General features: G+C 40.4%; 1 protein-coding gene across 3 annotated transcripts in view; it reads left to right on the top strand.

Annotated features, from left to right (window-relative positions):
* The window catches only part of mdga1 (MAM domain containing glycosylphosphatidylinositol anchor 1), a 535716-nt gene that overhangs the window by 216273 nt on the left and 292408 nt on the right, over positions 1 to 27035 (top strand). For all 3 annotated transcript variants that reach the window (XM_061964377.2, XM_061964378.2, XM_061964380.2), the window contains exon 4: positions 25887 to 26061. In XM_061964377.2, the coding sequence (XP_061820361.2) occupies positions 25887 to 26061 (175 nt within the window). The remainder of the gene's footprint in view (positions 1 to 25886; positions 26062 to 27035) is intronic.

Genomic DNA, 27035 nt, shown 5'->3' on the forward strand with positions numbered 1-27035 from the left:
GTTAGCTACCTAACAAGTGTGAGAAGAAATTGTGTAAAAAAATAGATATAACTATCATTTTAGCCAAAGTCTGCTAGCTAAACTTTGTCCAAATCAATTGAAAGACTTTATTTTTTATTTGTCAGGAACTTTGGAAGTGAACAGCGGCTGCACAATAAACATCAATCACGCACACAAACGAGCAAAACATAAGCCTTTGTCTTTTGATTATACTGTAAGAATAATGCTATCTGTATTATTTACGCGGTATGATGTCTTTTGGGGCATTTTGAACCTGTTATTTACAGTCATATTATAAACATTTGGATACACCAAGGTGCATTGGGCAATTAGAAACTGCAGAAAAAAATGCCTTGGACTGGTTAAAAAAGAGTTAAAGGCCTACTGAAATGCGATTTTCTTATTTAAACGGGGATAGCAGGTCCATTCTATGTGTCATACTTGATCATTTTGCGATATTGCCATATTTTTGCTGAAAGGATTTAGTAGAGAAAATCGACGATAAAGTTTGCAACTTTTGGTTGCTGATAAAAAAGCCTTGCCTGTGCCAGAATTAGCAGACGAGTAGCGTAACGTCACAGGTTGTGGAGCTCCTCACATCTGCACATTGTTTACAATCATGGCCACCAGCAGCGAGAGCGATCCGGACCAAGAAAGCGACAATTTCCCCATTAATTTGAGCGAGGATGAAAGATTTGTGGATGAGGAAAGTGAGAGTGAAGGACTAGAGGGTAGTGGGAGCGATTCAGATAGGGAAGATGCTATGAGAGGCGGATGGGACCTGACATTCAGCTGGGAATGACTAAAACAGTAAATAAACACAAGACATATATATACTCTATTTGCCACAACACAACCAGGCTTATATTTAATATGCCACAAATTAATCCCGCATAACAAACACCTCCCCCCTCCCGTCCATATAACCCGCCAATACAACTCAAACACCTGCACAACACACTCAATCCCACAGCCCAAAGTACCGTTCACCTCCCCAAAGTTCATACAGCACATATATTTCCCCAAAGTCCCCAAAGTTACGTACGTGACATGCACATAGCGGCACGCACGTACGGGCAAGCGATCAAATGTTTGGAAGCCGCAGCTGCATGCGTACTCACGGTACGGCGTCTGCGCATCCAACTCAAAGTCCTCCTGGTAAGAGTCTCTGTTGTCCCAGTTCTCCACAGGCCAATGGTAAAGCTTGACTGTCATCTTCCGGGAATGTAAACAATGAAACACCGGCTGAGTTATCCGTCACAACAGTCAAGGGGTGCATTCTACGGCGGGGGTGCGTTATCCGGCACAACACCTGCCGCAATACACCGCTTCCCACCTACAGCTTTCTTCTTTGTTGTCTCCATTGTTCATTGAACAAATTGCAAAAGATTCACCAACACAGATGTCCAGAATACTGTGGAATTTTGGGATGAAAACAGACGACTTGATTGCTGGCCACCATGCTCTCCCAAAATGTCCTCTACAATCCGTGACGTCACGCGCAGGCGTCATCATACCGAGACGTTTTCAGCAAGATATTTTGCGCAAAATTTAAAATTGCACTTTAGTAAGCATGTGTTGCAATGTTAAGATTTCATCATTGATATATAAACTATCAGACTGCGTGGTCGGTAGTAGTGGGTTTCAGTAGGCCTTTAATATTCATTATGTATTAACTGAACTTCTCCTTATGTATTTTTACTACAGCATACTTTTGCTTTTCTGCTTGTTCACAGTCACACTTGTGCTCACAGCAGATTATGCAGCCGCTGTGCTTCCCTGCAGTCAGTGTCTGTGCGTGTGTGTATACTTATGTGTTTGTATGTCTGTGTGTGGCTCTGCACCCGCGCCAAGTAGTATTTCCCGATAACAGGATTACCATCTTAAGCCTATTCACGGTGAGCAAGCCAGCTGGATGGATAAAGCACTGTATCGTTGACTCCGCTGGCGTTACAACAACAAAAGCATTCAGGAAAAAAGTAGACAACAGGCGCAGCAAAGCTTTTGCTGGTTTACTGAGGGAGACTATAAAGGATGTTGAAGTCTGTGACACTGCAAGAAAGCGCTGACATACTGAGGGCAGGTGCTTTGCACGATTTCAAACAAGGATGGGATGGAATTCTGTATATGTCATTTTCTAATGGTGCATTACACTGACTAAAACCATGACAAGTTAGAATTTACACATCAGTGGAGGACGTTATAAATGAATGCACACAAACTGGTAATCTGATGCACATTAAGATAGGAAATGTTGTTGGTCAGCTGTTGATTCGTTCCTCGATCCTGCTTCTGTTAGTTGTTCTGCATGGCAATCATTTGCAGAGCTGCTAGATTATCGACTTTTAATTACTCTGTCAGATATGTAAATGTATATATCTAATCGGATTAACTGCTGATCAAGGGTTTCGGCCCCAATGGACCTCGTTGACTTTGTTGATATGTCCTTGAATAACAAGATGCCTCGTCCGTCGTCATTGCGCATTACAACATTAGGTCTTGATAACAGTATTCGTATATCATATCATCAACATGTTAAAGCCGGGGTGTCAAACTCAAGTTAGATCGGGGGTCACATGGAGAAAAATCTACTCCCAAGTGGGCCGGACTTGATAACAGTTCAAAACCAGAATCATAATCGTTTTATTGCCATTGTTTGAGAACGGGTTCACAAACTAGGAATTTTTCTTGGTGCAATCGTGCAACATAAACACATATAACACAGATTTGGTAATAACAAGAGCTGTAACTGAGCTATCAGATCTTGTTATAGACTTAGAAGGAATTCAAAAGAGCTACTTTTAGGAGTTATTGTTCATGTGCCTGATGGCCGAGGGGAAAAAACTGTTCAGGTGGCGGGAGGTGTGGGTCTGGATGGACTGTAGTCTCCTGCCTGAGGGGAGAGGGGAGAATAGTTTGTGTCTAGGGTGAGAAGAGTTAGCTGTGATCCGACCCACACGCCTCCTGGTCCTGGAGGAGAACAAGTCCTGGAGGGATGGGAGCTTGCAGCCAATCACCTTTTCAGCAGCACATACCATGCGCTGCAGTCGATGTTTATCCTGGACTGTGGCGCCGGGGAACCACACAGTGATGGAAGAGGTCAGGATGGACTCGATGATGGCTGAGTAAAACTGCACCAGCGTCTCGGTCGGCACCTTAAGTTTCCTCAGCTGCCGCAGGAAGTACATCCTCTGCTGGGCCTTCTTGCTGAGGGAGCTGACGGTTGGCTCCCACTTGAGGTCCTGGGTGATGGTGGTGCCCAAAAAACGGAAGGAGTCCACAATGGAGACGGGGGTGGGAGAGTCAGTCAGGGTGAGAGGGGATGGTGGGGCTGTGACTTTCCTGAAGTCCATGATCATCTCCACTGTTTAATGAGCATTCAGCTCCAGGTTGTTGAGGCTGCACCAGGACGCCAGCTGGTCCACCTCTCTCCTGTAGGCGGTCTCATCGCCATCCGAGATGAGCCCGATGAGGGTAGTGTCATCCGCAAACTTGAGCAGTTTTACGGACTTGTTACTGGAGGTGCAGCAGTTTGTATAAAGGGAGAAGAGCCAGGGGGAGAGTACACAGCCCTGAGGAGTACCAAAGTTGCAAAGATAACAGACCGCATAGATAGAAGCCATTATTGTTGACTCATGTGCACGTTATGCCTATGTAGCGGCTTTGTGTTAAGTTTCGATTTCCCCTTACAACCAACGCTCCGAGCGGGGAGCCACTAGGCTAAAAGCCCGCTCTGCTAACCCAATCATGACACCCACCTGTTCCCAATTTGCCTGTGCACCTGTGGGATGTTCCAAATAAGTGTTTGATGAGCATTCCTCAACTTTATCAGTATATATTGCCACCTTTTCCAACTTCTTTGTCACGTGTCGCTGGCATCAAATTCTAAAGTTAATGATTATTTGCAAAAAAAAACATGTTTATGAGTTTGAACATCAAATATGTTGTCTTTGTAGCATATTCAACTGAATATGGGTTGAAAAGTATTTGCAAATCATTGTATTCCGTTTTTATTTACATCTAACACAATTTCCCAACTCATATGGAAACGGGGTTTGTACACAGTAACATCCTAATCCAAATTATTATTAGAATAAATAGATTTTGCCCAGACCGAGTGATTTTCCTCCTTTCTCTCGACTCCAGTCAATGCTAATTCACGATGAAGGTCTCCCACGTGTTGTTTAGTGGTGTTGACAGCTTGCACTTTGGACAGCAGGGCCAAGAGTTCTGACAAGAGTCGAGGCAAAATAGGCTGGATCCTGTTGTGATGTGTCACTCAGACTGAGAGAAGTGAGCAGCTCACAGACAAGAAGCTGTGCGTGTGTGTTTGCTGAGACAGATAGTTTTACATGGAGGGACAGAATGTCAGGGGGAATCAGGGAGTGAGACACACAGGGAAGAATGAGAAAAGGTATGATGGTCATGCAAAAAAAACAACACACAAATGAATACAAATATGAGAAGTGATGTTGATGTGTCAACAGTTCTTAGACTTTTGGTGCCTTGGGACTAGCTTTTTCGTCGTTGGCTGGAAGGTGGACTTATGAACTTCCGATAGTTAATAATAATAATAATAAGTCAATATAGTGCCATTATATGACATGATCAATAAAATGGTGTATCACATTGATAGGCTGTGGAAAACATGCTAAATGCTAACTGCCATCACCCTGTCAGTTGCAATCAATACCAGCCGACAGCAATGAAAAGCTGTCCAAAAAATGTGTTCTCCAAGTTGGACTTCAATGCGGGCTTGCTGTATAAAAATTGCAGAGGCTACGACCTAATGTTGTCGACACATTCATTATAGCGGCAGACACTTCCTCCGGGCTAATGTTGTAATGGAGTGTCAGGTCAGCTGACAGCGCCAGTACGGTCTGTTTATCCAGTTAGCATAGGCACGCTACGTGCTTTCGGAAGTCACGACACAAACCACTTTGCAGCCGTGTGAGGAAAGGATGATAATATAGGCAGCAAGTCGTAGTGTCGATGCTTAAAGGGAATATTGTCAATTTCAACAGCTGACTCGTTTTTGTGTTTTATTGACTCGACTTTTCACAGCAATGTCTTAAGGCCAGAATCAGTGAAATCCACAAGTATAGTGAAAAGAGGGATATGATTTAACTGTTGGTGACTTGTTTCATTGAGCAACATTAGCATGAAATTAGCATCATAATGTTGTTACTAACTTGCCTTTGAGGCCCTGTCTACATTAAGCCGGATAACTCCTTAAACAAATAATTATTTAGCCTGAGCCCCGTTTCAGCCACGCTAAACCATCGTTTAAAGGCTTACTGAAATGCGATTTTCTTATTTAAACGGGGATAGCAGGTCCATTCTATGTGTCGTACTTGATCATTTTGCGATATTGCCATATTTTTGCTGAAAGGATTTAGTAGAGAACATCGACGATAAAGTTCGCAACTTTTGGTCGCTGATAAAAAAGCCTTGCCTGTACCGGAAGTAGCAGACGAGTAGCGTGACGTCACAGGTTGTGGAGCTCCTCACATCTGCACATTGTTTACAATCATGGCCACCAGCAGCGAGAGCGATTCGGACCGAGAAAGCGACAATTTCCCCATTAATTTGAGCGAGGATGAAAGATTTGTGGATGTGGAAAGTGAGAGTGAAGGACTAGAGGGCAGTGGGAGCGATTCAGATAGGGAAGATGCTGTGAGAGGCGGGTGGGACCTGATATTCAGCTGAGAATGACTAAAACAGTAAATAAACACAAGACATATATATATACTCTATTAGCCACAACACAACCAGGCTTATATTTAATATGCCACAAATTAATCCCGCATAACAAACACCTCCCCCCTCCCGTCCATATAACCCGCCAATACAACTCAAACACTTGCACAACACACTCAATCCCACAGCCCAAAGTACCGTTCACCTCCCCAAAGTTCATACAGCACATATATTTCCCCAAAGTCCCCAAAGTTACGTACGTGACATGCACATAGCGGTACGCACGTACGGGAAAGCGATCAAATGTTTGGAAGCCGCAGCTGCATGCGTACTCACGGTACCGTGTCTGCGTATCCAACTCAAAGTCCTCCTGGTAAGAGTCTCTGTTGTCCCAGTTCTCTTACAGGCCAATGGTAAAGCTTGACTGTCATCTTTCGGGAATGTAAACAATGAAACACCGGCTGTGTTATCTGGCAAAACAGTCAAGGGGTGCATTCTACGGCGGGGTGCGTTATCCAGCACAACACCTGCCGCAATACACCGCTTCCCACCTACAGCTTTCTTCTTTGCTGTCTCCATTGTTCATTGAACAAATTGCAAAAGATTCACCAACACAGATGTCCAGAATACTGTGGAATTTTGCGATGAAAACAGACGACTTAATAGCTGGCCACCATGCTGTCCCAAAATGTCCTCTACAATCCGTGACGTCACGCGCCGACGTCATCATACCGAGACGTTTTCAGCAGGATATTTCGCGCAAAATTTAAAATTGCACTTTAGTAAGCTAACCCGGCCGTATTGGCATGTGTTGCAATGTTAAGATTTCATCATTGATATATAAACTATCAGACTGCGTGATCGGTAGTAGTGGGTTTCAGTAGGCCTTTAAGGTCCTCCTCCTTGGATAATTTTTTACACGGGTAAGTGAGCCGTGTAATTTTTGAATCTCCAGCTCTTAGCTTTGTATGGACTCATTGATCGTTTACAAACTGAGTTCGGAGAGGAAGTGACGTCAGAAAGACCGCGCCACAACCAACTTCATAACAACCTACCAATCTAACCACTGGAAAGATGGAGGCGAGTCATCCAGACATGCCCGTGTTTCTCCTTCTTCTACATGTACAGACGCTTTTGGAAATCACACTTGAATACCTTAAGAGAAGAAAACGCGCAATTGCAGCTATTTTGGATACAACACATCTCAGACGGCAAGAGAACTTTCGGATGTCCGGGTCAGCTGTGATTGTACTTACCAAAAAACTTAGTCTATTTGTCGAAAGAGAGACAACGAGAATGTGAGCTCCCGTGGATGTGATAAAATCAAAGGTAGCTTGTGCTTCGTACTACCTGGCCGACGAGTGAAGACTACGAAAAACAGCAAATGCATTTGGACTGGCAAAACAGACTGTATCAGTTATTGTCCGCCATTTATGTCGCGGACTCAACGTCTAGGTCCAGAGTATATAAAGTCACCAAAAACGAATGGACAATGAAGGTTAAGGCAGAAGAGTGAGGAGTGTCCTGACCAGATATCTAGATCCCTAGATTGATTGATGTAAAATGTTCTTTATCACATTGTTTACTTTTACATGTCCATTAAGGATTTGTTTAATTTATGATGTCTCAGGTGTAATTCACTACAATAGGGCCCCACAGCACACTGGATTCCAGTTAAGTGAAATACCACAACACTGGATGTTGTTCAGATAAGTTAAATTTAATTTAAGAACTTGCACACAAAGCAACACTAGAGGTGACTATAACGTGCGCATTTTCTGCACAAGCGTATTAGGTCACGTTGCGCCGACGGACGGATGGGGGGAGGGGGTCTCAAACGAGGTTAGGTGGGATTTACTCTGGAAAACCTAGTGTAGAAGGGGACTGAGACACTTTTTCGAGTGGGTCTCACTGGTGTATGTGAGGGACAGAAGGAAACGTTTGGGGGAGAAGTCTTTTGGCACCAACTGGTTTTTTTTTGTGATGTTTTTTTCCAGACTCTCTTTTAACACACATTTTAAAGTAGCAGATATTTTGGAGAACACTGTATATAAATTGACAATTGGGGTTTCGGACTGAATTTGGCACTTCTGGCAGCCAAAGTCTGGTGGTACTACCGAGTATCAATTTAGGTCCGGTTGCAGACTATGCACCGGCTCATACACTTGGTGGGTAAACAAGCACTCAAGCAGCACTTAGCGCAGACTCAGCTAGACTGCCTCTAGGTAATGTTGCTATTTTAAAAGCCAACCAAGCAAGTATGCCTGATAGAAAATGTAAATTAGGCCTCCACTTTTCCTAAATATACTAGCTCGATGTGAATTTACATTGGCTTTGCCATACACATGCTGCAGATTAGCAACTTTACATGCCGATTTCAACACCTTAGAATTTGGTAGGTTAAACTAGGTCGCAAGATAAGACTCGACTGGCACATTCAGCTTTCATGGCAAAGACCACCTTCTGACTTGGCAACACACTCTAGTCTATACACTACTGCCATCTAAAATACATATGAGATTCAGAAGTGTAAGAAAACAAGATAACAAATGGTCTGCACAGTTATTATTATTAGCTCACTGTTAAATATTATTTTAAAATATTTATTTTATTATTATGCATAATTAACAGATATAACACATGAACTAGAGTTGTACGGTATACCGGTACTAGTGTAGTACCGCGATACTAATGAATCATATTCGGTACTATACCTCTAAAAAGTACCGGTCTAACCCCAAAAATACTACTTGGTATCGGTTTGATACCCAAAACTAATGTAAAGTATCCAGACAACAGAACAATAAGTGGTTATTACATTTTAACAGAAGTGTGGATAGAACATGTTAAAAGAGAACGTAAGCAGATATTAACAGTAAATGAACAAGTAGATTAATATTTCATTTTCTACCACTTGTCCTTAATCATTTTGACAAAATAATATAATGATAATTGACACAATATGTTACTGTCAGAAGACTAATTAGGAGCATTTGTTTGTTTACTTACTACTAAAAGACAAGTTGTCTTGTATGTTCACTATTTTATTTAAGGACAAACTTGCAATAAGAAACATATGTTTGATGTACCATAAGATTTTTTGTTAAAATAAAGCCAATAATGCAATTTTTTGTGGTCCCCTTTATTTAGGAAATTATCGAAAAGTATCGGAATACATTTTGGTACCGGTACCAAAATATTGGTATCTGGACAACCCTAACATGAACACATGCAAAAGTGCTGGAAATTGGTACCGTTGAGTACCTGTATCGATAACCAGGTACTGGAAGTAGGGCTGGGCGATATGGCCTTTTTTTAATATCGCGATATTTTAAGGCCATATCGCGAAACACAATATATATCTCGATATTTTGCCTTAGCCTTGAATGAACACTTGATGCATATAATCACAGCAGTATGATGATTCTATGTGTCTACATTAAAACATTCTTCTTCATACTGCATTAATATATGCTACTTTTAAACTTTCATGCAGAGAAAAAAATCACAACTAATAAGATCACTATTTTTTCATACGGTGTTGATCTGGAAATGTTTGCCTCGGCATTTTGATGGTGTGGGCGTGTGGCACCGAACAGAGATGTTGACGTGCGGAGTAAGCACTGTTCATTCTCTAGCAGGTGACCTTTCAAATGATGCTACATATTAGCAGTAATGCTATTTTTTATAGCAACGCTTTCGCCCCGCACTTGACAAAATACGGTTGTCTGTTCGACATATTCCCACTTGAAGCCAAACCACCGCCAGGCAATGGACCCCCTGCTGTTTTTGGGGGTATTAATTATTCCTTCATTTGTTACCAGATTTGCACCTTCTTTCACTCGTATTACCGCTAGCATCACAGCTAACGTTACCCATGCTGCTACCTGTCTGCTGCGCGAGGGCGTATACGACTGTGACGTATGTCGTAACAATATGTGACGTGTGTAGAAGCTGTGCTTGCTGTCTGTGAGAAGGAGACTCAGGAAAGAGCGAGGAGAGCCTGTAGTGTAATGCCCGCAGCCAAAAGCAACTGCGTGAGAACGCATACTCGAGTATCACGATATAGTCATTTTCTATATCGCACAGATACAAACCCGCGATATATCGCGCATATCGATATATCAATATATCGCCCATCCCTAACTGGAAGTGAAGTGAAGTGAATTATATTTACATAGCACTTTTCTCTAGTGACTCAGAGCACTTTTACATAGTGAAACCCAATATCTAAGTTACATTTAAACCAGTGTGGGTGGCACTGGGAGCAGGTGGGTAAAGTGTCTTGCCCAAGGACACAACAGCAGTGACTAGGATGGTGTAAGCGGGGATCGAACCTGGAACCCTCAAGTTGCTGGCACGGCCACTCTACCAACCGAGCTGTACCGCCCTGGGAATCGGTACTGTATCGGTTCATACGTGGAAGGTACACTCATCTCATGAGACAAGGCGATACTCCTCACAAGAACAAGAAACATGTATGACTCGGAAAATGAAATGAGCAGAAATATTTTATTAACCAATTACAGTTTTTATAGTGTCTATGGGTTGATTTTCTGTCACGTCTTTGCGTCCATAATTTCCCCTTTAGTCTGCTTGGAACTCAAATATAGGAGAGCGCATCTGCCGTGCCATGCCTGCCTGGGTGGCTGGGGAGAATTAAAGCTAGTTCTGTTTGCTAGCTTTGTTTTATAGCTCCCGGTTTGATGTGTGTATTAAGCACTTAATGTGCGGTTCCAATTCCTCACTTACTGTCGAACGGATATGCTTTTGAGTAAAATCAAAACAAAAACATTTCTGATGGTTAGTAGTACGGTTGAAATTTTTAATTACCAAAATTAATGCATTTTAGGCAACACTGCTTACTTCCTGGAAACGGAGACACAGCAGCTCTGGCACATGCACATAGCGTCGTTTGACTTGAAAAAACATGGCGGAACAGACCTACACAGACTTTGCTACGGATATTTCCCCTCTGAGTAAACAGAGCCAAGTGCTTGGTTTAACTTAATTTTCCCTCGCTTCATTTCCGTGTAGTCTCGGCGTGCGTTTAAGAGCACACTGCTGTTTTTAGGAGCACACTGCTGTTTTTAGATGGAGACAGGTGTGGACAATATTGGAGATAGACACATCTGCCCCACAGTAAAAGTATACAACGAAGGAGAAAACGGTTGCGGTTTCATTCTCTAATTATGGCGTCTATCCAGTGCTGTGATTGTAAGTTAATGAATGTGAGGAAACATGTAGCAGGCGATATGTCGTGAACGTTGCCACAACTTGTTTTTAAAGTCTTTAGTTTGTTTACTGGGATGCTCACTCGTCCTTTATTTAACTGCAAACTTTATCAGTGCTCAAATAACATTAATATTAGCTAAAATGTTTTGTCATCTCATCGAATTGAACACAGGCTGTGAAGATTGTGTACTCGACGTGAGAGATATAACTCTTTTTTTTTGGTGGCCAAACTTAGTGTTGTTACAGAAGAACAAAGCTTGTTTATTAGAATTTTTCTTTAGCCAAACTGCTATGTGTTTTATATTGATATCAAAAAGTAAACAGCGTGTTTTTTACATTACTTGTTGTTTTTTTTCATGTCAAAAATTTTGGACTTTAAAAACCATTCATGTGACACATCATTTTGTTAATGTTTTTACTGTGTATAATTAATTCCTATACAACACATTGCTGCTCAAACTCTTAATGGATCTGTCCTAATACAGCATCTACATGTACATAAATGTGTGACTATCAGTGGTACTTTAACTTAATATACTGTATCTTCTTTTGCTGGACTACATATGACATCACATTCGGTTGTGGGGATGGCATTGCCAGTAACCTGAGGGTTCCTGGTTCAATCCCCACCTTCTACCAACTTGAGCAGTCCACTTCACCCTTGCTCCTGATGGGTCGTGGTTAGGGCCTTGCATGGCAGCTCCCCCCATCAGTGTGTGAATGGGTGTGTGAATGGGTGAATGTGGAAATAGTGTCAAAGCGCTTGAGTACAGTGAAGGTAGAAAAACGCTATACAAGTATAACCTATTTACCATTTATCATTGTAAAAGGGCTTTATAAACAAAATTGGTATGGTTTATGAAGGTATGGTATGGTATTATGTTATGGTATGGTACTGTATGGTATGGCAGTATGGTAAAAGCAGAGCGAAAATGTTGCAAACATGTGCTGTATACCAGAGTTTCAACAATAATCCATCATAAAGGGAAATACGTTGTTGAAACAACTAAAACACGCAGATAAAGGTGGCTGCTGTGCTAAAGAGCACAGACAAGGTACCGGTACATAGTTATATTTCCCTGTTAAAGGCAAAATAAATAGTTATAATTTTCTGGAGGGCTGCGGCGGTTTTTGTGTTGGAGGTTCAAGAATCACAATATACAAACCCCGTTTCCATATGAGTTGGGAAATGGTGTTAGATGTAAATATAAACGGAATACAATGATTTGCAAATCATTTTCAACCCATATTCAGTTGAATATGCTACGAAGACAACATATTTGATGTTCAAACTGACAAACTTTTTTTTTTCCAAAAAATCATTAACTTTAGAATTTGATGCTAGCAACACGTGACAAAGAAGTTGGGAAAGGTGGCAATAAATACTGATAAAGTTGAGGAATGCTCATCAAACACTTATTTGGAACATCCCACAGGTGAACAGGCAAATTGGGAACAGGTGGGTGCCATGATTGGGTATAAAAGTAGATTCCATGAAATGCTCAGTCATTCACAAACAAGGATGGGGCGAGGTTCACCACTTTGTCAACAAATGCGTGAGCAAATTGTTGAACAGTTTAAGAAAAACCTTTCTCAACCAGCTATTGCAAGAAATTTAGGGATTTCACCATCTACGGTCCGTAATATCATCAAAGGGTTCAGAGAATCTGGAGAAATCACTGCACGTAAGCAGCTAAGCCCGTGACCTTCGATCCCTCAGGCTGTACTGCATCAACAAGCGACATCAGTGTGTAAAGGATATCACCATATGGGCTCAGGAACACTTCAGAAACCCACTGTCAGTAACTACAGTTGGTCGCTACATCTGTAAGTGCAAGTTAAAACTCTCCTATGCAAGGCGAAAACCGTTTATCAACAACACCCAGAAACGCCATCGGCTTCGCTGGGCCTGAGCTCATCTAAGATGGACTGATACAAAGTGGAAAAGTGTTCTGAGGTCTGACGAGTCCACATTTCAAATTGTTTTTGGAAACTGTGGACGAACCATCCGGATTTTTATAGGCGCAAAGTTGAAAAGCCAGCATCTGTGATGGTATGGGGGTGTATTAGTGCCCAAGACATGGGTAGCTTATACATCTGTGAAGGCGCCATTAATGCTGAAAGGTACATACAGGTTTTGGAGCAACATATGTTGCCATCCAAGCAACGTTACCATGGACGCCCCTGCTTATTTCAGCAAGACAATGCCAAGCCATGTGTTACATCAACGTGGCTTCATAATACAAGAGTGTGGGTACTATTCTGTGCATTTGACCCATCACCCTTGATCACCCCTTTGGGAGGTGAGGGGAGCAGTGAGCAGCAGTAGTGGCCACATCCGGGAATCATTTTTGGTGATTCAACCCCCAATTCCAACCCTTGATGCTGAGTGCCAAACAGGGAGGTAATGGGTCCCATTTTTATAGTATTTGGTATGACTCGGAACTCACGACCTACGAAATATGTATGTATCTTAGCCTAAAGCAGAAAGAGTGAACTAAACTTCATGTTGAGCCATCTACCAGGGGATGCTTTGCCTTCTTAGCACATTATACCCCAAAGTTAGGAAATACAAGTATTTGAACAAAATGTCTATTAGAATGTACATATTTTCAACTGAAGTGTATTTCAACTCAAGATCTAAAGTGCGTTGGACTTTGCTGTACTTTGTAAAGGGCAAGTAGAAGCAGCAAAAGAAGCCCACAGACATTACAAAGATGATAGCACTGAAAGATGTCCACATGGGACTTGTTGAAGGAAGCCAGAGAAGAGAGCGTGCAACAGAGGCACTGGGGAGGAGAGCGCGTACAGGTGATGGCTTTCAGCTGCCGGGTGTCACAGGCTGACAAAAGCTGCTCTCTTTGCTTGGTTGTCATCTGCATCGCATTCAAGACGACTCTTTTATTCACATTATCACCACTCCACTATATTCGGCTTCGGCTGCCTTCCCCGGCGGAGGAACTCACGCCACCTTTTTTCTCCAGCCGTCACATAACTGACAGACGTTCTTTTATATGCCATATCGCTCTCCTTTATTCTTACACACGCACGCACTCACACACACACACACACACACACACACACACACACACACACACACACACACACACACACACACACACACACACACACACACACACACACACACACACACACACACACACACACACACACACACCAGCCAATAGATCTCACGCGCATATAATGTAGAAGCACATTTGACTCACAATGTCTACAAAAGTTTGTAAACTCTCCACCAAGGGCCTGATTTAATAAGAGACATCAATCCACTTTGCACACGTTTAGTAGATCCGCTTTGCATGTGCTATCAAGTTTGCACATGTTTTGGTACATGCAAACCTTTGGTATCTGGTCCAGGGTCAAATTGCCACTATTATATTTTGTCTAACATTCAATATTCTTAATTGTTTTACAACCGTGAAGACAAGTTACAACCGCTGGTAATATTGAAATACTTAAAAATGAAAAACAGTTTAAACGTGAAAGAAACTTAAAAAGTCACGCATTTCACTTTATCACATTTTAAATTGTCACACATTTGTAAAAAAAAAAAAAAAAAAAAAAAAAATGTTCTTAAAGCTTGTAAATACGAATAATTAAAAAAACAAAATATCAAAATGTGTGCCATAAAAAAACCTAAATTATACCACAATATGTGTATACATACATACCGTATATGAAGTCATGATGCATATATTTTCTTTAAAAAGGCTAAATACATGTTTTATGTGTATTCAAAAACAAATATGTGTTACTAGTTATTAATAGTACACTTTTTCTTATCTTAACAGAATCATAACCAGCTTTATTGGCCAAGTACCGTGTTTTTCGGAGTATAAGTCGCTCCGGCCGAAAATGCATAATAAAGAAGGAAAAAAACATGTATAAGTCGCACTGGAGTATAAGTCACATTTTTGGGGGAAATGTATTTGATAAAACCCAACACCAAGAATAGACATTTGAAAGGCAATTTAAAATAAATAAAGAATAGTGAACAACAGGCTGAATAAGTGTACGTTATATGAGGCATAAATAACCAACTGAGAACGTGCCTGGTATGTTAACGTAACATATTATGGTAAGAGTCATTCAAATAACTATAACATATAGAACATGCTATACGTTTACCAAACAATCTGTCACTCCTAATCGCTAAATCCCATGAAATCTTATACGTCTAGTCTCTTACGTGAATGAGCTAAATAATATTATTTGATATTTTACGGTAATGTGTTTATAATTTCACACAGAAGTCGCTCCTGAGTATAAGTCGCACCCCCGGCCAAACTATGAAAAAAACTGCGACTTATAGTCCGAAAAATACGGTATGTTTAACACCCTAGGAATTTGACTAAGTACACTATGCTCTCTTTGTTCAATGAAATTTCAATTGTTGCTGCTTATTGGAAAAGGCAGCACATGTGGCTACACAATATTCTTCCCACCCTGAATGTTGGAATTTAGTTTGCCAAATATGTAAAAAGCCCTTTGAATTAGAGATGAAAAAAATAAATTAAGGTGTTTTGTTGATATTCTCCACAATAAAGTCACTGTAAAACTAACCACACGACGGAAAGTACACGCACACACATATATATATATATATATATATATATATATATATATATATATATATATATATATATATATATATATATATATATATATATATGTTAGGTCAGGAAAAAACACAGAGGCAATTTAATCCCGACAAGCCTGTTTCGCAGGTTCAAGGGATATCCCCTGAAGAGCAGGGAAACCTGCGCAATAGGCTTGTAGGGTTGAAATAGTCTGTGTTTTTTCCTGACCTAACGTTTATTCCGCTCTACCGCGGTATTGAGCACTGTATAACGGATAAACCACAGAAACCTTGAGTATATATATATATATATATATATATATATATATATATATATATATATATATATATATATATATATATATATATATATATATATATATATATATACACAATTATGACAATCATTAACACTCACACTCTATGGACAATTTACAGTCTCTAATTAACCTAACATTCATATTATTGGAATGTGGGAGGAAACTGCGACAATATGCTCACTTCACACAGACACGTCCAAACAAGGTTCGAAGACGCACACGGCGTAAAGCTAGACGTTATTGTCGGTAGTAATGTACAAAAAGAATTAGGGTAGTTTACACTGGCTTGAACAAGAAATGCATTAATTAACTTAATATCTTTCTCTTCAACTTTCTCTCCCTACTTTTACGAGTGTCACTGCTGACAGCTTTATGTTTTCCATAATAAAGCATGAAGGAAAGTTTTTATCGTATTTGAGATGTTTTTCAAACGTATTATGGCTAATATTACTTAAATAATAGATTATATACGGTATATCCATTCATACAATAAATAACTTCAATATGATTTCAAGTTCCATCCATCCATTTTCTACCGCTTATTCCCTTTGGGGTCGCGGGGGGTGATGGAGCCTATCTCAGCTACAATCGGGCGGAAGGCGGGGTACACCCTGGACAAGTCGCCACCTCATCGCAGGGCCAACACAGATAGACAGACAACATTCACACTCACATCCACACACTAGGGCCAATTTAGTGTTGACAATCAACTTATCCCCAGGTGGAAAAAAAAAAATCATGTAAAAAAAAAAATATGTATATGTATCTGGGTATCTGGTTTGGTGGCTGCAGGATTAGGTCTCTGCTTTTTTCAGATGATGTGGTCCTGATGGCTTCATCTGGCCAAGATCTTTAGCTCTCACTGGGTCGGTTCGCAGGCGAGTGTGAAGCGACTGGAATGGGAATCAGCACCTCCAAGTCCGAGTCCATGGTTCTCTCCCGGAAAAGGGTGGAGTGCCATCTTCGGGTTGGGGAGGAGATCTTGCCCCAAGTGGAGGAGTTCAAGTACCTCGGAGTCTTGTTCACGAGTGAGGGAAGAGTGGATCGTGAGATCGACAGGCGGATCGGTGTGGCGTCTTCAGTAATGCAGACACTATATCGATCTGTTGTGGTGAAGAAGAAGCTGAGCCGGAAGGCAAAGCTCTCAATTTACCGGTCGATCTACGTTCCCATCCTCACCTATGGTCATGAGCTTGGGGTCATGACCGAAAGCACAAGATCACGGGTACAAGGTTGACTAATTAGATTTATCTTCATATTATGTCATGGCCATATACAGTATTGTTCATTTATCCATATTAGTTCAACATTCAATTTCTTGATCTGATTTACTCACACAAAGCAAACTGCTGGAAAATAACATCAACAAGCTCCTTCAGTGTTTTAGAAACGTTACTGCGCAACACAGAAACAAACTCAAACAAAAATCATCAGTTATTGCTCTTTATAGTTATTTGCAATGTATAAAGAGTACAAGAGCACAACAAAGACTTGATGACCACATGTATGGCAAACAAAATCACTTTTTTGCATGACATTAAACGCATCCATGACAATCAGTTAAACATTTTAAATATTGCTATACCGTAATCTTCTTGAAATGTATTTACTGGGGGAATTGGGGGTTAAATCACCAAATGATTCCCAAGTGTGGCGCACGCTGCTGCTCACTGCTCCCCTCACCTCCCAGGGGGTAAACATGGGGATGGGTCAAATGCAGAGGACTAGAGATGTCCGATAATATCGGCCGATAAATGCGTTAAAATGTAATAGCGGAAATTGTCGGTATCGTTTTTTTATTATCGGTATCGTTTTTTATTTATTTTATTTTATTTTATTTTTATTTTTTTTATTAAATCAACATAAAAAAACACAAGATACACTTACAATTAGTGCACCAACCCAAAAAACTTCCCACCCCCATTTACACTCATTCACACTCATTCACACAAAAGGGTTGTTTCTTTCTGTTATTAATATTCTGGTTCCTACATTTTATATCAATATATAACAATACAGTCTGCAAGGGATACAGTCTGTAAGCACACATGATTGTGCGTGCTGCTAGTCCACAAATAGTACTAACCTTTAACAGTTAATTTTACTAATTTTCATTAATTACTAGTTTCTATGTAACTGTTTTTATATTGTTTTACTTTCTTTTTTATTCAAGAAAATGTTTTTAATTTATTTATCTTATTTTATTAATTTTTTTTAAAAAGTACCTTATCTTCACCATACCTGGTTGTCCAAATTAGGCATAATAATGTCTTAATTCCACGACTGCATATATCGGTTGATATCGGTGTAGGTTGATATCGGTATCAGTATCGGAATATTGGATATCGACAAAAAGCCATTATCGGACATCCCTACAGAGGACACATTTCACCACACCTAGTGTGTGTATGACAATCATTGGAACTTCAACTTTAACTTTACATCGATATTGTAAGAACTTTTATTTTACTCATCTTTTACTCAAGCCTCCTGAAGGGATCCCCACCCACCCTTAATCTCTCTAGTGATGCTATCTTAATTTATTTATCCTTTTGAACTTTTTTCATTTCTGGTCAGTCCTTTTTTTTATCCTCGTCAATTTGAAAAAAAAAAAGAAGTAATTCATATTTTGTTATTCCCATACAATTAAACACATATTTGTGTGTGAAATAAATGCAAATATTTGTATTTTTGCCCTGGTAGAGTTAATTGCACTCCCAGTGACATAACGAATGTAGCTGTCACCTGCTTCAGTGTGCCTGTGTGACAGCAAACAGCAGGAGAGATGAATAATGTTAGCTGCTCCTCGCCAGTCGCCAATGCCCACACACATGCTCACGCCGACCTTTAATGACACCTGGGAGGTCTGATTAAAACCTTGTTATTTCATCAATCATAATGTGCTTTAACATTTGCTCTGAACTAACCTTTCACTGGAAAAAAAAAACAAGAACTAGTTAGCATTTGTTTGCCTACTTTTTGCTTTCTGTCTTTTCTGGCTGCAGGATTTTTTCTTTGACATGATGCTGCGTCGCTCGGATCACTGTGTGAATGAGCCGCTTCGCAAGTGGCTGCAATTGTAGACATACTGTATATAGATCGACGCCACCTTGAGCGCTGAATTGCATGTGGCAGATCTCGAAACGCTGATGTATCGCAGCAATGAGCCAATGTGCATCTATTTACATATATCTCTGGCTGCAAAAGCAAACCTTTGTGTTAGCCTTTTTTTTTTGCAAAGGGGGATCGGTTAGTTTCAGACACTATTACTTGATTAAAACCACAATAATAAATACATTTCACTGCAAAAGGTATTATTAGAACATTCATGACAAAGTCTGTGTTTACACACACTTGTAAAGAACATAATGTCATGGCTCTCTTGAGTTTCCAATAATTTCTACAACTCTTATTTTTTTGTGATAGAGTCATTGGAGCACATACTTGTTGGTCACAAAAAACATTCATAAAGTTTGGTTAATTTATGAATTTATTATGGGTCTTCTGAAAATGTGACCAAATCTGCTGGGTCAAAAGTATACATACAGCAATGTTAATATTTGGTTACATGTCCCTTGGCAAGTTTCACTACAATATGGCGCTTTTGGTAGCCATTCACAAGCTTCGGGCAAGCTTCTGGTTGAATTTTTGACCACTCCTCTTGACAAAATTGGTGCAGTTAATAAATACCTCTTTAAATGGGAAGTGCACTTTTCTCTGAATTTTGCCTATTGTTCACAATCATTATGAAAAACATGAGGACTGATGCATTTTTAATGCATTTTAACTCATAAAGGTAAATAAAAGTCAGCTTAAAACGGAGCCAATGGGATGTCCTCTATTCCAGTGTTTTTCAACCACTGTGCCGCGGCACACTAGTGTGCCGTGAGATACAGTCTGGTGTGCCGTGGGAGATTATCTAATTTCACCTATATGGGTTAAAAATATTTTTTGCAAACCAGTAATTATAGTCTGCAAATGATGTGTTGTTGTTGCGTGTCGGTGTTGTCTAGAGCTCGGCAGAGTAACCGTGTAATACTCTTCCATATCAGTAGGTGGCAGCAGGTAGCTAATTGCTTTGTAGATGTGGGAAACAGCGGGAGGCAGCGTGCAGGTAAAAAGATATCTAATGCTTAAACCAAAAATAAAAAAAAGGTGAGTGCCCCTAAGAAAAGGCTTTGAAGCTTAGGGAAGGCTATGCAGAACGAAACTAAAACTGAACTGGCTACAAAGTAAACAAAAACAGGATGCTGGACAACAGCAAAGACTTACTGTGGAGCAAAGACAATGTACATGACATGACAATCAACAATGCCCCCACAAAGAAGGATAAAAACAACTGAAATATTCTTGATTGCTAAAACAAAGTAGATGCGGGAAATATCGCTCAAAGGAAGACATGAAACTGCTACAGGAAAATACCAAAAATAAGAGAAAAAGCCACCAAAATAGGAGCGCATGACAAGAAGTAAAACACTACACACAGGAAAACAGCAAAAAACTCAAAATAAGTCACGGTGTGATGTGACAGGTGGTGACAGTACACCTACTTTGAGACAAAAGCTATAGTGATGCATAGTTGGTTATGATTTAAAGTCATATCTAACAATGGCCACAACGACTTTTTACTGTCAACTGAGTTTCGTTTTTTAATGATTTCTGCTGGTGGTGTGCCTCCGCATTTTTTCAACGCAAAACATGTGCCTTGGCTCAAAAAAGGTTGAAAAACACTGCTCTATTCCACCCATAAAGCCCAATAAATAACCATCCAAAAAGCGCCAACAAATTGGTTTGTCTTTGAAGATCTACAGTATGTCAGACAAAAACACATTTGTCTTTACTTTTTTACGCTAAAGGGGGTCATCTAATGCGCACATCCAAAAACCGCCAACAATTCTCCTGTCAGTACGTGGACTTTGGGTTGTGTTTTCCCGGAATGCAAAAGAAAGTTGGCGCGGGCCAGGCGTGAATGTGAGTACATTTTTGTTTTAAACACTAACAGACTACAAAAAAAGAAAGCAAACAAAACTTGCACAAAGGCAGAGACTATGAACGTGAAAACGAAAACAACACTTACTGTGGTGTGAAACTGCATGAAAACTCTGGCATGGAACTATGGCTTGGAATGAAAGGTAGCAGAGGTAGAAAGGATAATGTCACCAGGACGAACAACAGAAACAGACAGGCTTAAATAGCAGTGACATGATCAGTGAAAACAGGTGCGTGACTCAAAACGTGAAACAGGTGCGTGACATGACAGGTGAAAACTAATGGGTTGCTATGGTGACAAAACAAACAAAAGTGCACAAAGAGTCCAAAAACAAAACCGAACATGACTAAAACAAAACATGATCACACAGACATGACAACTCCATTTACATTTAGTGATTCGAATGCTAACAGAGTATTAGGGATATTGTTATTATAAGTGCTAACGCAGACAAATTATTTATAGCGGCGCCGTGATCACAAAGTTTTGTTGCCTAGTTGACATGATCGAGTGGTAAGCTGCTTCCTCGCTTCCTTGCTTGTGGAAGTTTATTGTAGACAGCAGACGTATAAGGACATATCTCGACAAGTTGGTACGCTTTGACAGCCAATTTAGATCCCGGGAATGGCGAGAATGATGCAAAAAAAATGCTAGTATTTTTTTCATCCAAAACGGAAATATATGAACATCCTAGGAATTGGTACTGTATTGTAAAATGTATTTTAAAAAATATCTTCAAAACTGTACAAAATCCCAGCGAGTTTTAGGGTCCTGGTAAACCATTCCAACCTGCTCAACCCCGCCGCCCTCCCACTCGGACACACCTGCACGGATGAGCACCTCACTTTTCACACTTTGCCTTTCATGAATGCGAATCGCCAGCGCAGTCCGTAAAGCGTGAAAAGGACAGAGTTTGGTTCACTGCTCACCTTGGCCAGTTGGATCAATGGCAGTGTGCGTACTTTAAAGCCCTCCCACAAACAGAACTGAACCAACAGACAGGGAGTGTTTACACAGGCACTGATAATCCACTAATCCGTATAACCTGCTTTTTAACACACACACACACACACACACACAGACACATCTGCACAAGGTTGCGTTGTGTTTCACACAGGCGTGAACATGTACGCTGAAGCCACACGGGAACTAAAAAAGGCTGGAACACACTGTACCAGTGACTTTTGCCCATTATCCCCCGTGACCTCCTCTCCAGAACGGGGCTGATAGCCTCACAGAGGTTGATAACCGATAGAAGGGTTAAGGGGGATTAAAGGGATATACACACACATATATGCAAGAATCAAACACTGATGAGGCTCTCTGAGCGTATGTTTGTGTGGTCGATAGGCATGGAGCTGTCGGCTGAGCAGCGTCCACGTGGCCTGATGGGATAATTAAAGCGTGTAAAGCCACATAGGTCTGCGTTGAGTGTCATAAACACCACAAGCTTAGTGTCACTCGACGGCCAAGACTGTTTTTCTTCTCACCAGTAACATTGCGTCAGACCATCTAATGACTTTATGACCAGTTTGCTCTCATCCCGTCTGTTCTTAGTCAGTAAGTCATGCGTTGCCGTTCAAAGCCTTTCAAAAGGAGTGTTTAATGACTTGGAATCTATTTAGTTTCCTTTTCTAAACAGTCATTCATCTTTTAAAGCAGTGGGTTTTCAAGTGTGACATGCCAAGGAAGGCGCGGAAAAACTTGTTTTTTTTTTAAATCACTGAGCTCACTTCAGTTGTGTTTAAAGTCAAAATGAAATGATTGTTAGTTCCTACAACAAAAGAATAATCGGCATGAGCAGACAACGCCACAAGATATTTGACAGAAAAACGGTTGTTTGGATAGTCAGACAAAGGCACACTGTGCCACACTTTGAAAGTGCTTCAAAACAACCAAATGGCATCATATCAAAAGTCTTATACTTTTTCTTACAAGACTTCATTAGAGCAAACGACTAAATTGGGACAAATGATGATCCAGAATCTTGTATTTTTTTAAGCCTGAATATATATAAGATGTGCTCCAAGTTTTAGAAACTGCGTGATAAGCAAATCAAGCAAGTTGCACTATTGCTGATTACTAAACAAGAAATATGAATGTAATAAAACAATCACTTACTGTACAATATCTGGATAGGGGTGCAAAAAAAATTTATTCACATCCGAATCAGATTTTTTGTTCATCCCAATTGTAAATCAATTCATAATTTTCAAAAATCAATTAAAAAAAAAAAATATATATATTTTTCCATGCAACCAGAAGGAGCATTTTAAGTATGTAATCAGTTTCCTTGGATATATTATACCATTTTATGCATCGCAAAAATCGGTTTTAATCGAATCATGTTGAATCGAGATTCGAGTCAGAATCATCACCCTAGGAATCAAGATTCAAGATTCAAGGTGCTTTATTATTGTCCTTTATTTAACATGTACAAGACACATAAGAACTGAAATTACATTTTCGGCACAGTCCCACTAAGAGCGGACATACGTTACAAGGGGGACAAGACGGGACCGCCAACGGATCAGCCACTTACGGCGCTCCTTAAAAAAAAATCAGATTATTTAGTTACTTTAAACTCACTGGGAAGCTCACTGATGAGATGTTCATATCTTCCCGTTTAGATAAAAAATGAATCATAATCCCAATACAGGTATACAAAAAGGTGGGTGGGCTTCTTTTTGTATCTCTTTCCCCATCTCAGAGTTTAAGTTGAATTTCAAAGTTTAGCAGCTCCTCAGTTTATGGCCACAACCTTCCACTATATAAGATAAAGGCATGATTTATAATCTAGAATTACTTTCACCAACTCAGAGGAGATACAGCAGCAGCAATATGCCCAGTATGTCACAAGTTGCATATGTAAGTTAGTTATCTGTGATCAACGTGCCGCTAAAAGTAGTTCCTCAGCGTTAGCGCTTTTGATAAAAATATCGCTAATACTTGGTTAATTGTTAGCTCACAAGATGTAAATGGAGTGCTTTTTGGATGGGCGCAATAGATGTCCCCCATTAACATCAAAAAAAGAAAGACGTGTTTTTGTCTTACATACTGTAGGTATTGGGAACTATAGGCATAAGTCCAAAATAAGTGTATTCCCCTCTAGGATGCATGTGGCCTTCCTGTTGATCCTACTAAAAAGTGTTTACACAATTTTAGAACAGTTCTTCAAGCAACATAAACAGTGTCCTTTGGGCTGACATTTTGGAAGGTCCACACTATGTACATGCAGTCATGCTCCTTTACCTAAACCACAGATGGTTGCCGAGCAAGAAGTCCAGGGTGTAGTTCTCATTTTTGCTGTAAATAATCGGGGAAAGGCTCCAGCTGCACTGTAACCCTGAACAGGAAAGTGGACTACAAAACTAACAGACAGATTGAAACATAACATCAGTTTTTATCAGTGTACAACTTGACAGATAGAGGTCAAGTTGTTGTATTTTGTTGTACAAAACCCAAAACCAGTGAAGTTGTCACATTGTGTAAATGGTAAGTAAAAACAGAAATCAATGATTTGCAAATCCTTTTCAACTTATATTCAATTGAATAGACATTCAAGATATTTAATTTTCGAACTGAGAAACTATATTATTTTTTGCAAATAATCATTTACTTAGAATTTAATGGCAGCAACACATTGCAAAAAAGTCGGCACAGGGGCATTTTTACTACTGTGTTACATTGCCTTTCCTTTTAACAAAACTCACGAAACGTTTGGGAAATGAGAAGACCAATTTTTGAAGCTTCTCAGGTGGAATTATTTCCCATTCTTGCTTGATGTACAGCTTAAGGTGTTCAACAGTCTGGGGTCTCCGTTTTCGTATGTTAGGCTTCATAATGCGCCACACATTTTCAATGGGAGACAGGTCTGGACTACAGGCAGGCCAGTCTAGTACCCACACTCTTTTACTATGAAGCCACGCTGTTGTAACACGTGCAGAATGTGGCTTGACATTGTCTTGCTGAAATAAGCAGGGGCCATGAAAAAGGCGTTGCTTGGTTGCTCCAAAACCTGTATGAACCTTTCAGCATTAATGGTGCCTTCACAGATGTGTAAGTTACCCATGCCTTGGGCTCTAAAACACACCCATACCATCACAGATGCTGGCTTTTCAACTTTGCGCCTATAACTCTGTGCCTTCTTTTCCTCTTTGTTCCGGAGACACGACGTCCACAGTTTCCAAAAACAATTTGAAATGTGGACTCATCAGACCACAGAACACTTTTCCACTTTGCATCAGTCCATCTTAGATGAGCTCGGGCCCAGCGAAGCCGGCGGCGTTTCTGGGTGTTGTTGATAAATGGCTTTTGCTTTGCATAGTGGAGTTTTAACTTGCACTTACAGATGTAGCGACAAACAGTAGTTACTGACAGTGGTTTTCTGAAGTGTTCCTGAGCCCATGTGGTGATATCCTTTACACACTGATGTCGCTTTTTGATGCAGTACCGCCTGAGGGATCGAAAGTCACGGGCATTCAATGTTGGTTTTCAGCCTTGCAGTGATTTCTCCAGTTTCTCTGAACCTTTTGACGATATTACGGACCGTAGATGGTGAAATCCCTAAATTCCTTGCAATAGTTTGTTGAAAAATGTTGTTCTTAAACTTTTTGACGTCCCATCCTTGTTTGTGAATGACTGATCATTTAATGGAAACTGCTTTTATACCCAATCATGGCACTCACTTGTTGCCAATTAGCCTATTCACTTGTGGGATGTTCCAAATAAGTGTTTGATGAGCATTCCTCAACTTTCTCAGTCTTTTTCGCCACTTGTGCCAGCTTTTTTGAAACATGTTGCAGGCATCAAATTCCAAATGAGCTAATATTTTCAAAAAATAACAATGTTTACCAGTTCGAACATTAAATAGCTTGTCTTTGCAGTCTATTCAATTGAATATAGGTTGAAAAGGATTTGCAAATAATTGTATTCTGTTTTTATTTACGATTTACACAATGTGCCAACTTCACTGGTTTTGGGTTTGTAGTATACAGCAATTGTCTAAAAATGAAATGTTCTCTTCCCTCCTCCTCTTCAGATACGATGGACAAAGACGGCTGGCAGCGCCTCGGACAAGTTCCAGGAGACGTCCATCTACAACGAGACGCTGCGCATCGAGGGCATCCAGAGGGTGCAGGGGGGTCGCTACTACTGCAAAGCCGACAACGGGGTTGGGGTGGCTGCCATCAAGTCCATCCGTGTAGATGTGCAATGTAAGTGGACACAGAGGAGGAGCACTCCTTCCACATGGCGCTGACTCTCACGATAGAGCCATTCCCACGGCCGAGAAATGGCTGAAGCAGGGATGAGGTTATAACACAAGATTGGAGGAAGAGAGATGAAAGACAGATCGGTGATGGGGATGATAAGATTTCAGGTGGGAATGGCTTCCAGGAGTATCTGATGACTTATGGTGGAAAGGATGAAAAGCATGGCTGGTGGATCAAGTAGAATTTCTCTATCTGGGAGTACAGATAGGAGGGTTGCAACACATTAAAAAATAATATCCCTGCTGGTAAAATTCAGGGATAATGCAGGCGTGTGCTCCACTCATTGGTCTAATTGCCATAAAGAAAGCATCAGATGCTCCTGGGTGAGAAGTGAAGTCAGTTGGGTTTAATGGATGTTTTTGCAACAGTTAGTCCGGGTGGTACAGGCTCCCTAACCCAATGCTTCTCAGGTCACCTTCAACACTGGTTTCCAATAAAACCTGCTCTAATGAACAGGTCCATTTTTTTATGTCATTTTCACTTCTGTATATCAACTGTATTCTGGAAAAACAACAACTATCACTGATATTACAACACTTTTTTGTCTAAACACGAATAATTACCATTCATTTCCCAGAGTGACAGAGATGGAGATGTCTTCCTGATAAAGATAAAACAAGTAATAGAAATAAAAAATAAAGTTGATGGAAGTGTTTGCAAAACTGCTTCAACCTAAGTGCACCAATTCACTTTAGTAGTTTAGGGACTTTGGTATTTTAAAGGCCTACTGAAATGCGATTTTCTTATTTAAACGGGGATAGCAGGTCCATTCTATGTGTCATACTTGATCATTTCGCGATATTGCCATATTTTTGCTGAAAGGATTTAGTAGAGAACATCGACGATAAAGTTCGCAACTTTTGGTCGCTGATAAAAAAGCCTTGCCTGTACCGGAAGTAGCAGACGATATGCGCGTG

Source organism: Nerophis lumbriciformis, linkage group LG06, assembly GCF_033978685.3.
Source record: "Nerophis lumbriciformis linkage group LG06, RoL_Nlum_v2.1, whole genome shotgun sequence".
NCBI classification, from domain to species: Eukaryota; Metazoa; Chordata; class Actinopteri; order Syngnathiformes; family Syngnathidae; genus Nerophis; species Nerophis lumbriciformis.